This window comes from Sus scrofa, chromosome 14 (assembly GCF_000003025.6).
Source record: "Sus scrofa isolate TJ Tabasco breed Duroc chromosome 14, Sscrofa11.1, whole genome shotgun sequence".
In the NCBI taxonomy this organism is placed as follows: Eukaryota; Metazoa; Chordata; class Mammalia; order Artiodactyla; family Suidae; genus Sus; species Sus scrofa.
Window position 1 is genome coordinate 88,002,217 of NC_010456.5, and position 15,286 is coordinate 88,017,502.

At 43.3% G+C, this 15,286-nt stretch overlaps 2 protein-coding genes across 7 annotated transcripts in view; one reads left to right on the top strand and one right to left on the bottom strand.

The window, feature by feature from the left end:
- GLUD1 (glutamate dehydrogenase 1) overlaps nucleotides 1-3,159 on the bottom strand; it is a 36,526-nt gene extending 33,367 nt beyond the window's left edge. The window contains 1 exon segment of the mRNA NM_001244501.1: nucleotides 2,585-3,159. Coding sequence (NP_001231430.1) covers nucleotides 2,585-3,029 — 445 coding nt within the window. The 5' untranslated portion in view covers nucleotides 3,030-3,159.
- The window catches only part of FAM35A (family with sequence similarity 35 member A), a 115,557-nt gene continuing 103,653 nt past the window's right edge, over nucleotides 3,383-15,286 (top strand). For 2 of the 6 annotated variants that reach the window (XM_021073593.1, XM_021073595.1), the window contains exon 1: nucleotides 3,383-3,449. The gene's annotated coding sequence lies outside the window, so the exon portion shown is untranslated. The remainder of the gene's footprint in view (nucleotides 3,450-15,286) is intronic. The other 4 variants (XM_021073589.1, XM_021073591.1, XM_021073594.1 and 1 more) reach the window with 4 other exon arrangements.

A 15,286-nucleotide genomic window follows, 5' to 3' on the forward strand; every position in this document is an offset into this window, starting at 1 on the left:
CTGCAATAAGGGCATCTAGAGAACTTTGTCTAGATACTCGTGTTGCAACAGAACAAAGGGTGGGGAAAAAAATGTAATTGTAATGTATATATGTAAGGATAACTTGATCCCCTTGCTGTACAGTGGGAAAATAAAATAAATAAATAAATAAGGGCATCTAATGGATTAGAAGATCCCCTTTGTTTTGAAAGCAAAGCATGGATGCCTACAGTACCCAATTTTGCTGATCTATTTAGTATTATCTAAACACTTCAAAATATGTTGAAGAGCTCCCACAGGTATATAATCCTCCCCAATCCTGTTCTCTCCATAAAGTCTTTCAAATTTCTTAAGTTAATAAACCTTATACAGGCTGATTTTCCTTCATATTATACTATCTTGCAATGCCTGCTACTATTTATTAATTACAATTAAGTTTCCATTTATATGCCACGAGTTAGTAGTGCTTTCAGTAGCATGCCTTCTTGTAAATGGGATAAACAGAACAGAACTGTATCTTTCGCTCTAGCAGAATAGCTCTAGCAAGCGCAAGTGCTACAATAACAGTGTTTTGTATGGCTGATGCAATTTGTTGCTAGGTTTATTAATAGTTTGATATAAAACTGCTGTGGCAACAAGAGGAAGAGGACTGAAAAACTATGGCAATCTTGAGTTGCTTTAGTGAGTTTGTGGAATTGTGACTCATAATGATAGGAAAGGGCTTGGCATATAAAGAACAGCATAATATAAAAATCAAGGGAACTAAATCAGATTCTGCAGAAAAATAAGCTGATTTAGTTGCATATCTTTTAAATGACTGGAAAATACTGCCAAAAGGACAGTATAAGAACTTGATGTCCATTCTAAATAAACACTACACTTTAATATTTGCTAACTTTGCTTCTTCTTTCAACATTCTGTCTGATTGTCTTGGGATGGTGAGCTTGCATTCTTGGTTAGAGATTAAGGGAGTGAGGAGGAAGAAGGAAGGTGACATAGGAAATGGACAGTGTGAATGTTTTATGTAATACTGGAGCTAGAAAGAGAGATCAAAGTGGTTCAAAAGTTGGTTTTAGGGAGTTGCCCTCATGGCTCAGAGGTTAGCAAACCTGACCTGTATCCATGAGTACTCGGGTTCTATCCCTGGCCTCGCTCAGTGGGTTAAGGATCTGGCATTACCATGAGCTGTGTGTATATAGGTTGCTGACGTGGCTCGGATCCCACGTTGCTGTGGTTGTGGCATAGGCCTGCAGCTACAGCTCTGATTCGAGCCCTAGCCTGGGAACCTCCATTTGCCAAAAGACTGGGGCCCTAAAATGACAAAAAGTAGGTTTTAGGAGAGAAAAACAGAGAGCTGGAGGGTAATTAAGCTCTAAAGCTAAGTCCTAGAAGTGGGTAGGGCCAATGCAAAACTAGCAATTTGTAAAAGTAAATCATTAAGCAGTTTGAAGCAACCTTTGTTCCTATACTAAGAATGCCAGCAGAGCTCAGATTTTTCAGGTAGAGAGATTTCTAAAGATCATCCTTTTAGTCAGCTGGTATAATAGAACACCGGACCAGATTTACCCAAACAAAAGGTCTTGACAAAGATCCTCTTTATTAGCCAAGCAACCTCCAGCAAGATTCTTTACCTCCCTGGGTCCTTTATTCTACATAATTTAAAAAATAGAAATAAGTGGTTTTGCCACGTTATTTTTTAAGCACTTTAAACATGCACTGTGCAATTTTGGGGGGGGGTGTTATTTGCTCAAGAAAGCAATCTTAACTGTAGAAGAAGCCAAATCTACAGACATTCAAAATTTTAAACTACAGGATAATTTGTTAACTATCAAAATTTAACCGACTCAGCTCCTTCAAGTACTTTATCTTTTCCTCAAGCTCAAATCTAGTACTAGCTAGGATCAGTACACACCCCCCGGGCTATTTCATTCCATTGGCTGGCTGGCCGTCCTGCAGTCTAAACCCTTTAGATTTATTGTCAGGACGCCCGGTGTTTGTCAGATGTTACTCTGCTCATGTATTACCTTTTCTGTGTGTGCAAGACCGAAGCCGTCAGGGTAGGAAAATGCATAATTAATAAACATGTAATTAATAAATTCATTTAGTTAGTAAAACTGGATTTCAAACGTAAAAGGCGATTCATTTTGTATGTTCCTGTGTCATCTGTCACTGCTGTAGAAGGGTGAAAAAATCCGCAAACAATTCTTTCATGGTTTGCATTCGCATGAGTCATAGAAGCCCACAAAATCTAGCAGAGGCACAATCAGATAGGCCGGTCAATCCCTTTTCCACAAGTGCTTTTCGTTAAGACCCACCCAATTTGTCACAGACGCTAGGATCAAAGAGCGGTACGGTGTCTTCTGCAAACAGCATCAACATGCAGAAGCCGGGGGTGATGGCTAGCGGGGGAAGGAGATGGGGTAACTATACGGTGGTGATAGGGTGGAAAATTCACTATCCACTGGAGCCTGATACATCCGAGGCCGGGCTGGTGGGGCGGGGGGGACGTGGGTGGGGGACAATGCCCGCCCGGGCTGGACTGAGCCGTGGCGGGTGAGGCAGGCGGCCAGGCGGGGCAGGGCGCGAGGAGCTGGGTAGCGCTCACCTCCCTTGCAGGGCGTACGGTGCTGGCTATGCTGGGCCCGGTAGCCCTCGATAACCTCCCAGGATCCGTCGTCGCGCCGGATGGGGAAGGACAGGCTCAGCACATGGTTGCAGGGCTTGATGATCCGCAGGATGCCACGCACCCTGTTCCGCTTCTGCTCCTCGCTCTCCCGGGTCTTGAGGTCCTCCACTAGCTTGTCCTCCACGATGCTGGCGCCGCGATCGAAGAAGCCCTCCACCATCTTGAAGAAATTGGGGTCGTCCTCGCGGTCGGCCGCCGCCTCGCTATAGTGTCGCCTGGCGGGCGGCGCGAGACCCGGCTGCGGGGCGGTGGCGGGCTGCCCGCGGGTCCGGCCCAGCAGCGCGGCCGAGTCTGCCGCCGCCGAGCCCAGGGCGGCGGGCCCGGCGCGGGACAGCAGCAGCGCTTCACCTAGGCAGCGGTACATGGCGGCGGGGCGGAGGCCGCGGAGGAGAGAAGCTCTCGCAGGCCCGGGGACTGACGGACGGAGGGAGAAAGGACCCGGCACTGTCTTCCCTTTTAAGCCGCAGCTTCCTTCCTTCCTGGCTGTCCCCTCCCCTCCGCCGCTCGCCGCCTAACCCGGAGGACGGACTTTGGGGGCCGCGGGCCAACGTCGCCTGTGAATGGCAGGGCGGGGGGCGCGCGCCGCCCAGGGAGCCGGGCCTCCGCCTCCGCCGTGGCCTCGCCCGGCCTCCCCGGCGGCGGCGGCGGCGGCGGCGCGTGCCGGCGAGGCCGCTCGGAGGCGCGCAGGCGCGGGCGGGCCTAGCGCGCATGCTCGCGGGGCGGGGGTGGGGGTGGGGCGAGGGCTCCCGCAGGCTGCTGAGATCTGCCCGGAGCTGGTGTCCTGGTAGGTCTGTGCGTGGTCCCGGCCTTGCCGGGGAAGGGTTTTTGCCGGGGGAGGGGAGGCCTCGCTGGGGAAGGGACCTTCCAGCCTCTGGGGGGCGCTAAGAGTCTGGTTCCGGGACGGAGCGTGGGTGAAGGTAGTGTGGTCTGGCGGTGGGCCCGGGGCGAGTGAGTCAGGGGTATTCCTTTTTTCAGCCTGCGCGCCCTCGGGCGGGGAGTCCGTCCCGCGTCTGTCTTCCGGCGGCCGGGAGAGGCAGCGGTTGGAGGCCGGGCTAAGGGCTTGACTTTATCCGCCGAGACTGGGAAGAACTCCTGTCAATGGAGTGGAAGTTTTGAGGTGGCTTGCAGGAAGGGGAAAGCAGAAAGCCTGGGAGCTGGGGAATCCCTTACCCATTGGCTTTCACCGCTCGAAGTTTCTTATTTGTCCCTTTCAACTGTTCAGTGAGGTTGAGAGGAAATAGACATGTAAATCATTGTTGTGTCTTTCTAAAATTTACTGACTGTGCGTCCCTATTTCAGAAATATGTTCTTGAAATAGTCTGAAAACACACTATAGAAATGCAATAAAACTAGAAATTCTTCCTCAATAATATACGTATTAATGATCTAGAATAGGATTCGTAGACTTAAAGAATATGAGGGTTTGATTTTGAATTTATACTTGATGAGCTATGCTTAAGTTATAACACTCCTGTGGATAAGTTTGTTGCTTGTAAAAGTGTACTGACTCAGTTTGTAAGACAAGCTATCAAAGGCCATATTACTAGCTTTAGCATCCCCTCTGTACTTTGGTGATTTTTAAAAACGGCATCTTTTTGACTTGCAAAACGACTTTGCCTTCTGATACTGACTTTATTCACTTATTAGAGCATGGATGAGAATTTTTTTTGCCTTTTTTTTTTTTTAAGGGCCACACCCGTGGCATATGGAGGTTCCCAGGCTAGGGGTCCAATCGGAGCTGTATCTGTTGGCCTACAGGATGGCCACAGCAACGCCAAATCAGAGTGGCCTTCTCAACCTACACTGCAGCTCACCGCAGTGCCAGATCCTTAACCCACTGAGCAAGGCCAGGGATTGAACCTACATCCTCATGGATACTAGTCACATTCCCTTACACTGAGCCACAAGGGGTATTACTGTTTATTTGTTTTAAGATTTTTATTTTTTCTATTATATTGATTTACAATGTTCTTTCAGTTTCTGCTGTACAGCAAACTGACCCAGTCGTATATATATATATGTGTGTGTGTATATATATACATATATATATGTGTGTGTGTGTGTGTGTGTGTATATACTCTTTTTCTCACATTATCCTCCATCATATTCCATCCCAAGTGACTAGATAACAGTTCCCTCTGCTATACAACAGGGAGAATGTTTTAATTCTCACAATATTCTGTAAAGTATGAGGTGAGAACCTGGATCTTCACTAAATTACGTTCGGATTAAATTCTTAGATATGTTTTGAGGAAAGTGGTTTAAAAGCTTAGTTTTATTGCCTTTGTTTATCTCCTTGATAACTTTAGCCTTCAGAAAAATAAATGTTTAACTTTGCTTCTTCCAAGTTTTGTTCACCTGAATTCAAGAAGGTAGAAAGGCTATGGAAGGAAGTAAAGAAATTATTATTATTATTTTTTTTTCTGGGCCACACCCATGGCATATGGAAGTTCCAAGGGTAGGGGTCTAATCCAAGCTGTAGTTGCCAGCCTGCACCATAGCCACAGCAATGCCAGGCCTGAGCCACATCTGCAGCGTACACTACAGCTAATGGCAATGCCAGATCCTTAGCCCACTGAGTGAGGCCAGCGATCAGACCCACATCCTCATGAATACTAGTTGGGTTCATTTACTGCTGAGCCACAATGAGAACTCCCGGAAATTATTTTAATTTGAGAATCTCCTATGTATAGATGCCTTAAAAGTATCTCTAAAAGAACCCATCAAGTAGATTTTTGAATTTTTAAAATCTTTTATTTTAAAATTGTGCTCTAAAAAAGGAGGGGGGGGGAATTCCCGTTGTGGCTCATTGGTAAGGAAACAAACTAGTATGAGGATGCCCGTTTGATCCCTGGCCTTGGTCAGTGGGTTAAGGATCCACGTTGCCATGAGCTGCACTGTAGGTCACAGATGTGGCTCAGATTCCATGTTGCTGTGGCTGTGGTATAGGCTGACAGCTGCAGCTCTGATTGGACCCCTAGCCAGAAAACTTACACGTGCTGCAGATGCGGCCCTAAAAAAAAAAAAAAAAAGAAAAACTGGGATTTTGAACTCACTTGTATGTAATTCATTATGTCTCTCTGCCTTTTTCTTTTCTCAGGTTTTTTTTAACTGGAGGTTCAGTTTTTTGTTTTCCTCAGGAAAAGAAAGATAGTACATTCAGTTGTTTATTATTCAGGATACCTCACCAGTCAGTGCCACTTGATCTATGTGGGTGACCCTGTATAAAAGCAAATCTTTATTCTATCTTTAGCATTTTCTTTATAGAAATTTTAGATGAGTTGTGATTTCGATATGGGATTGGGGTTTGAAGAGTAAGAAAGCAAGTGTAAGCTAAAAATTGCAACATATCTGGGATGGTGTTAAAAGCAGACATAACTGAAAAATATACTGGAGAAGCAAAAAAGCACCTTCTTGTTGACCATCACGGAGAGATGCAGAAAAAATAGATTATATCGTGAAGTATAAATGTACATATAATTATACTGAGCTTGTTCCTTAGTGAAAGGCAGGAAAGAAAAACATGACTGAAGCAGTAGGGATTAGGGTAGAGACACTGGTAATGTGGGCAGATAAATTAGGGGGGTCCCTGGAGAAAGAGAACCAGATATGGCTTTCTTGACATAAGAGAAGCCATTTTGTCCTAAGCCGTTTTGTGATCTAAGCCTGGCCACAATGCTTGCCCTTGAACAAGCCTCAGTAATTAGTGATCTTAAGGGAATAAAGGAATGCAGGAATGGAGAAGAGAGAGTCAAACAATAATGCAGTGATAAATCAGACTCCTAGTTCCTCCTCAAGGGATATACCTAATATATCTATAAGTTCTGTAGGGAACTAAGGCCCCTACCCAAGTGGAGGGTGGTATGATGATGTTGACCTACTTGCCTTCAATCAACTAAAGCCTGGACTCTGTCCACCTTTGTCCCAGTTCTATGCTGAGTTCCCCTCTGCTCAGGCCCCTCTGTGAATATGCATGTACCCTTAGCTTAAAACTTACCCATTTTTGCTGTTGGGGAGACATGGCTTTGGGAAAGATCCCTGGTATTCTTTTTACTTGCTGCAGGTAATAATAAATCCTTCCTTCTCCCAGTCTTTGGTGTGATTGTGTCTACTGGCTCAATACCCACCAAGAGGGGAACCCAGTTTTGGGGTAACAGTAAGGGCTGGAGTCAGCTAAGGAGCAGCAGTCTAACATCCTGATGTGGATAGCAAGGAATGAACAGATATTTGCTAGCTTAATTAGTTAGGACGCTCTGGCCCTCAAGTAACGATATCCAAATAAAGACGGTTTAAACTAAAGTCATAAACCAACTGATAATTATTATCTAATAAGAAGTCTGTAGGTAAGGCAGGTATAGGGCTTAGTGATTCAGTGCTTCAGGGACCCAAGGCTTTTCTCTGTTATTTTCAGCAAGTTGGTGATATCTTTCCTCATGGTTATAAGATTGCTAAAGCAGTTCCAGAGGTCACAGACAGACACAAGTATTATGTAGAAGAACAGTAGTTTCCTCCCATACATAGCTCTCTAGTGGTGAAGAAAACCTTTTCCAAAGGCCTGCCAACCAGCTTCAACTCTTAGACCCCAAGAGCTCGGATGGTTTATTTGCCCTGCTCTTGCTGTAAAGGAGACTAGAAAGAAGAATTTCTGGCACTCTTAACTTCTGAAGTATACCCAGGCTGTGCCAGCAAGCAAGAAAGTTTTGGAAGGAATAATTGTTAAATTGGCAGCCAACGGTGTTTGTAATATTTGCCATTGAAAATAACTGACCCTCTCTTTGCTATCTTATTATGGTAATGTATTTTCCTAGGATACAAGTGCAGTTTATGAAGAGTGAAATAGAAGTTCCTGTTGTGGCTCAGTGGGTTAAGAACCCGACATAGTATCCATGAGGATGCGAGTTCAATCCCTGGCCTCTCTCAGTGGGTGAAGGATCCTATATTGCCATAAACTGCAGTGTAGGTTGCAGATGCAGCCCAGATTTGGCATTGCTGTGACTGTGGTGTAGGCCGGCAGCTCTCATTTGACCCCTAGCCAAGGAACTCCAAAAAAAAAAAAAAAAAAAGGATGAAGCATTCTTAACTATGGCACTGGGAATTGTGATGCTTAAGGTTTCATATTCTCTACATTGAGAAATCTGCAGGTTTTAGTTCCCTTTGAAAATTATCATTATTTTTCATGCTCTCTACATTAGAAATCTGCAGAGTCTAGTTCCCTTTGACATCTTATATAATGCTGATAATTTTGAGATTATACCTCCTGGCATTTGTGGTGCAGAGGAAACAAATGTGACTAGGAACCATGAGGTTGCAGGTTCTATCCCTGGCCTTGCTCGATGGGTTAAGGATCCAGTGTTGCCATGAGCTGTGGTGTAGGTCACAGACACGGCTCTGATCTGGCGTAGGCTGGCGGCTACAGCTCTGATTTGACCCCTAGCCCGGGAACCTCCATATGCTGTGGGTGTGGCCCTAAAAGGACAAAAGACAAAAACGAAAAAACAAACAAAAAAACCCTCCTTTTTTGAATGGCTTTTTACCATTTACAGCTTATAAGGCAGTCACTCCCTGCTGTGATGTTTACTCTTATCAAAAAAGAGGATAGAACAGAAACTCATCCTCAAGTTCTGGAAACAATCTGGGAATTGTAATGAAATATCAAGTACTCAAATGATTTCACCAATTTTCAGATGAGCTGCCATCAGCAACTTATTGTCATTAGTGTAACACATAGGCAAGTGGCTTAAATTAACAAGGTGACTAATCTAGCCTTTATTATTATTATTATTATTATTTTGTCTTTTCTAGGGCCGAACCCGTGGCACATGGAGGTTCCTAGGCTAGGGGTCTAATCAGAGCTTTAGCTGCCGGCCTATGCCAGAACCACAGCAATGCCAGATCTGAGCCACATCTGCGACCTACACAGCTCACGGCAACGCTGGATCCTTAACCCACTGAGTGAGGCCAGGGATTGAACCCAAAACCTCATGATTCCTAGTTTGATTCGTTTCCACTGAGCCTGACGGGAACTCCTAATCTAGCCTTTATGTTGAAATTAGAAGTTTTTATTATCTTTGTCTTAAGAGTGGAAATGACAGCCTTATTCTTAGTCTCTGTTTTATAGTAACATACTGTCGAAACACAGCTTGAGATAAGATTGTTTTGAAGATACAGGGGGTAGATATATAAAGGTGCCCTTTATACAGTTTTGTCCTCCACAGTATTCTCATCAACTGTAGAATCTTTATGATTGCATTCTTGCAGGGCCATCTAAAACCAACGAGGCACAAAGGAATTACATCTTAGATTCTAGAAGTTGATATCTGCCAGCCATCCACAATGAAAATTCCAGTCAGCTATTAAAAAAAAAAAAAATGAAGTTTGAAAAGGTGCTAATACAGAAATATCAAGACCTCAAGAATGAGGGAAGTTTGTGATGAAAGATTCAAATTAAAGCAGTTATTTATCCTTGCCTTCATGTGTTTTTTCTAGGTCGGATATAAAAAGGAACAATAATTATCTGGTATATTTTTTTAAGTCTATGCTAATGAATTATAGACTGACTATATTCTGTACTTTCATATTCTTTGTGCTTTAAAAAAATACAACACAGGCATTCCTGTCATGGCTCAGCAATAATGAACCCAACTAGTATCCATGAGGATGCAGGTTTGATCCCTGGCCTCGCTCAGTGGGTTAAGTATATGACGTTGCATGTGTCCCTTGCTTTTTTGCATAGTTGGCTTTATACCACTTCGCCTACATTGTACCTGTTTTTAATAAAAAATAAATCTGAAGAGGATTTTTGCTTTTATGAGAAAAGGCAAAAATAGCATTCAGTGTTTGTTTTGAAGGGAGCCACGCTGTTAGAGGTAATGAAGACCCTGAGCATCTCAGCATCAATTGGCCATAGCTTTTTTTTTTTTTTTTTTTTTTTTTTTTTTGCTTTTTAGGGCTGCACCTGCTGCATATGGAAGTTCCTGGGCTAGGGGTCAAATCAGAGCTACAGCTGCCGGCCTATGCCATAGCCACAGCAATGTGGGATCCAAGCTACGTCTGCAATCTCCACCACAGATCACAGCAATGTTGGATCCCCAACCCACTGAGTGAGGCCAGGGATTGAACCCATATCCTCATGGGTACTAATCAGATTCGTTTCCTCTGTGCCACAGTGGAAACTCCAAGTGACGATACCTTTAAACTGTTCCTGTCCTTTATCTTTATTTTGTGCATCCATTAGCTAGATGTTTTCTAAGATAATTGCTTTTCTGCTTTATACCATTTCCGGCTTATGAAAGCTTTCATTGGAACACTCTACTTTAAGATGGTGTGGGAAACCTGTAGTTAAAAACAAAAACAAAAACAGGAGTTCCTATTGTAGCCTAGCAGGTTAAGAATCCAACTAGTATCCATGAGCATGTGGGTTTGATTTCTTCCCCGTTCAGTGGGTTAAGGATCCAGCGTTGCTGTGAGCTGCAGCATAGATTGCAGACAGGGCTCGGATCTGGTGTTCTGTGGCTGTATTGTAGGCCAGCAGCTGCAGCTCTGATTCAACCGCTGGCCTGGGAACGTCCATAGTCTGCAGGTGTGGCCCTTAAAAAAAAAAGAGGCGTTCCCGTCATGGCTCAGCAGTAACAAACACAACTAGTATCCATGAAGATGAGGGTTTGATCCCTGGCCCCACTCAGTGGGTTAAGGATCCAGCATTGCCATGAGCTGTATGTCGCAGATGCGGCTTGGATCTGGTGTTGCTCTGACTGTGGTGTAGGCTGGCGGCTGCAGCTCCAATTAGATCCCTAGCCTGGGAACTTCCATATGCCAAGGGTGCAGCCCTAATAAGACCAAAAAAAAAAAAAAAAAAAAAAAGAAGAAATAAATTTAAAAAAAATGACTAGATATTTTCAATTTTTTCCACTTTTGCAAATTGACTCTTTTAACTTTGAAATAATTTTTCTTGAAATGATTTTTCTTTCAAAATAACTTTAGATTTACAGAAGAATTTCAAATATACTATAAGGGTTCCCTTTGCCCATCTTTCCCTCCCATAAATGTCATATAGTAATGACATACATTTATCAAAACTAAGAATTTAATGTCAGTACAGGTATATTTATTTTTGATCATTTTAGCCAAATTGATCAACATCTTTTTTGCCAAGTCACCTATATTGTTGTACTGTTGATCTTAATCACAGTCACTGCTCTGTCTTTAGTCTTTTTAGGTGGTCATGTGACTTTCATCCCCTGTTCCTCAGGCTACGGGTGACTGAATCCCTTTTTGGAAGGTGCCTTTGAGCAGTAGCTGCCTTTTGGCCAGAAACCTGTGATGTGACTTGGTCAGAAAAATGGCTTTCCAATTTTAATTTTATTTCTCATCTGTATGTATCTTAGTAATATCCCTGTCCCTTCTTTTATTTATTTATTTATTTTTGTCTTTTTAGGGCCATACCCAAGGCATATGGAAGTTCCTAGGCTAGGGGTCAAATTGGAGCCATAGCTGCCAGCCTACACCACAGCCACAGCAACGCCAGAACCAAGCTGTGTCTGCCACCTACACCACTGCTCATGGCAACGCCAGATCCTTAACCCAGTGATCGAGGCCAGAGATTGAACCTGCATTCTCATGGTTACTAGTCAGATTTGTTTCTGCTGTGCCACGACGGGAACTCCCCTGTCCCTCCTTTTAAATGTGGCCCAGGGAGTTCCCATTGTAGCTCAGTGGGTTAAGAACCCGACTAGTATCCATGGGAATGCGGTCCCTGGCCTCGCTTAATGGGTGAAGGAGCTATTGTTGTTGTAAGCTGTAGTGTAGGCCAGCAGCTGCAGCTCCGATTTGACCCCCAACCTGGGAACTTCCATATGCCGCAGGTGTGGCTCTAAAAAGCAAAAAAAAAAAAAAAGAAAAAACAGAAAACTGGCCAAATGTTTTCTTTTATTAAACGATCAAAATAGTTTGTATTCAGGAGCTACATCATGGTTCACTGTGACTGGAGTGTATGTATGTGTGTAGAGGTGGGCTGTGGGGGAGGCAGAGAGGCAGAAGAAATGGCAAGAGATCAGGTGGGGCAGCTCACCAGATGGTGTGTCTCTTCATAGGACCAATTTGCTGCTTTACAGATATCCTCTGTTATATGTTTATTCTTTGTGATTTTTGATTCTAGGTATGGGGCTCTTTCATAGGTTCTAGAACATTTTTAATTGTACCTCTTCAAATGCTCTCTCTTCCCAGTTCCATCCTCTCTCACTTTATCTTCTGTGATTCTTACCTGTTCTTTTTGTGTTTTCCACCTTTTTTTTTTTTTATGCTTTATGGGTAGGTGCCTGGGGTCAGGCAAAGTGCCACCATAATCTGAGGTGGACCATCAGATGATGCAAACCTTGGTTAAAGGACTTCAGGAACTGGTTTACTTTCAGATGACTTGAAAACAACAACAGAGAGACCTGTCTTGATTCTTTGTTGCATTTATTTGTTTCTGTTTTGCGTTTCTATTTTAAATGGCTTTAGCCTGGAGAAGGCACCCTAGGATTTTACATGCCATTTTTCTATGTAAAATTGTAATAGCATTGTTCTTAAAACAGAAATATAGGGAGTTCCCATTGTGGCTCAGCAGAAATGAAGCTGGCTAGCACCCATGAGTATGCAGGTTTGATCTCTGGCCTCCTCCAGCGTTGCTGTGAGCTCTTTTGCGGTGAGCTGTGGTGTAGGTCGCAGACTCTGCTTGGATCTAGCATTGTTGTGGCTGTGGTGTAGGCCAGCGGCTATAACTCTGAGTCGACCCCTAGCCTGGGAACTTCCATATGCCACAAAAAGACCAAAAAAAAAAAAAAAGAAATATAAACTTATTTGTGGTCTTTTATTTGACTTTGATGTTCAAATTAAAACATGGTGTCTAATTTTAATCGCCTTAATACTTACATTTATTAGAAGGTTTTAAAGTGTATTTTGTCTTTCAAATTTACTTTGATTCTTTCATTCATGTCTAACTATATACTGAACACCTATTATTGGCTAGATCCTGGGGTGAACAAGACAGGCAAGGACAGAGTTTGGGAGGTTAGATTGCAAGGAATGCTAGATAGGAAGGAATAGGGTGCTGTGCTCCTTTATATAGGGTAGTCGGAGAGGCCTCTTCAAGGAGGAAACATTTATGTTGAAACTAAAGGCTGATTTGGAGGAACCTATGTAAAGAGCTACGGGACAAGTGAAGGAAACAGCATGTGGGGAAGCCATGAGGGAGGAAAGACCTTGACATGTTTTAAGAATGGACAGAAACCAGTATGGTTTTGGTTGTCCAGGTGAAGAACAGTACGTAATTTTGGTGAGGTGGATCATGTAGGCAAGGGCTTTACATTTTACATTTGTGCAGTGATAAACTCAGAAGTATAGCAAGGGTAAATTTTGCAAACTGCAAATTTGAATGTGCAATTATGTAACTTTCATTTGTTCTCTATAACTAAAGTTTCCTTAGCTCTGGAATTTCTTATTTCTGCTGGGTAGTGGAAAACAGTCTTGCCAATTTAGGATAAAGTCGGTTGACTCTGGTTTAACTTAGTCAATTCCAGGTTAACTCAGACCCTTGAGTAAATAATTAGTCCTTTGGATAAATATTCAGTTTTTCCACATAGCTGGGTTTTTTGGTTTGTTTTTTTTTTTTGTTTTCCCTATGCTGGAAAGTATTGGTAGAGAAATCCTACAGTATTTTCTGGCATTGAGGAAGGGACATCTCATCTTTGTGCCATCCTCTGCCCTTGGCCACTGCTCAGTTGTACCCTGCATGGCCCTGGTCTGCTCTGCTGCATCTGAAGCTCGTGTTCCTATTGCTTCCATGGCCTCTGGTTAACAAGTCTGTCTGTGCTGGGTCCTTTTTAATCTCAGACCTTTTTGGGTCCCTGCCCAAAGGCAAACTCCTGAATGATTTCTATATCACTCCAGCATACTTGGGACCCTGAGGTAGCTTTCCAGGAATGTGATCTGGGTATGCCATTGACTCTTGCAAGTTTTGCTAAAAGGTTTGAAGTTCCCTGGACCATAACTTTAGGAATGGGAAACATAATTATTTTCTATTCTGGGTCCTTTTGCCAAAAACATACTGAAGATCTTTCTCATCCTTCGTCACCCTAAGACTTAGCCCCAGATGGGAGAGGAGGTAAGTATTTGGAACTTGTGTCTAAGCTATCTGCTAATTACTCTTTCCCTTGGTGCTCCTCCCCCAGGTTTTTATATCCTCTAAGTTGTTGTGGGAGAATTATACTTACGTCACCACCTGCTACTTCCTCTATGCTGTAGTTTACAGTGTAAACCCTGCCAGCAAAGTTTTCTTGCCTTGGGATGTGATATTTAAAGCCATGGTTTTGGAATTTAACTCTTAGTTTGGAGTTTAGAATTTTACTCTTAAGCCTTTAGATACTGCCATTGAAATTATTAGCTTTCAAGAATATGGTTTCAATAGATTAAAGACCTAAATATAAGAGGTGCAACTGTAAAACTCTTAGGAAAATTAAGTGTAGGAGTTCCCCTGTGGCTCAGTGGTAGAGAACCCGACCAGTATCCATGAGGATGCAGATTCAATCTCTGACCCTGCTCAGTGGGTTAAGGATTCAGCACTGCTGGATGTAGGTCTGTGGTGTAGGTCACAGATGTATCTCCCATCTGGTGTTGCTGTGGCTGTGGCATAGGCTAGCAGCAGTAGCTCTGATTCAACCCCTAGCCTGGGAAAGTCCTTATGCCTCAGGTGCAGCCCCTGCCCCCAAAAAAGACAAAAACAATAATAACAAAAAAGAAAAATGTAGGTGTAAATGCTTATAATCTTAGATTAGACAACAGTTTTTTTTGCTTTTTTTTTTTTTTTTTTTTTCTTTTTAGGGCCACACCCACAGCACATGGGGGTTCTCAGGCTAGGGGTCCAATCGGAGCTGTAGCCGCCGGTCTATACCACAGCCACAGCAACGCCAGATCTGAGCCACATCTGTGACCTACACCACAGCTCACAGCAACGCAGGGTCCTTAGTCCACTGAGCAAGGCCAGGGATTGAACCTGCATCCTCATGGATCCTAGACAGATTCATTTCCGCTGCACCGCAACAGGAACTCCAGACATCAGTTTCTTAAATATGACATCTAAAGCACAAATAGCCAAAGAAAACTTAGAGAAATTGGACTTCATGAAAATTGAAAACTTTTGTGTATCAAAGGATACCATCAAGATAAACATCCAAGTACTAATATTTTTCATAGAGAGTAAATGAGTCTAGAACTCAGGATAGAATTCTTAGCTGGAGAAATAAATTTTGTAATTATCAGTGAATAGGTTATGTAAATATGGTAATCCTGGGATGGATATGAGAAGAGCAAAGGGGAACCCTGGGGGGGTATGGCTGAGTAGAGAATGGAAGTGATGATCTGAGGGGTTGAAAAGAGATAGGAATTTTCACAGAGGCTTCCCCAACTTGATTTTAAGTTTCTTTTTCTTTTTTTTTTTTCTTGACTGTGCATGTGGCATGCAGAAGTTCCTGGGCCAGCAATCAAACCCATGCTGGATCCTTTAACTGCAAGGCTACCAGGAAATGCCTTGATTTTGTTTCTTGAGGGCTAAGACTATCATGTTCATCACTATTCCCAGTTCTTCCC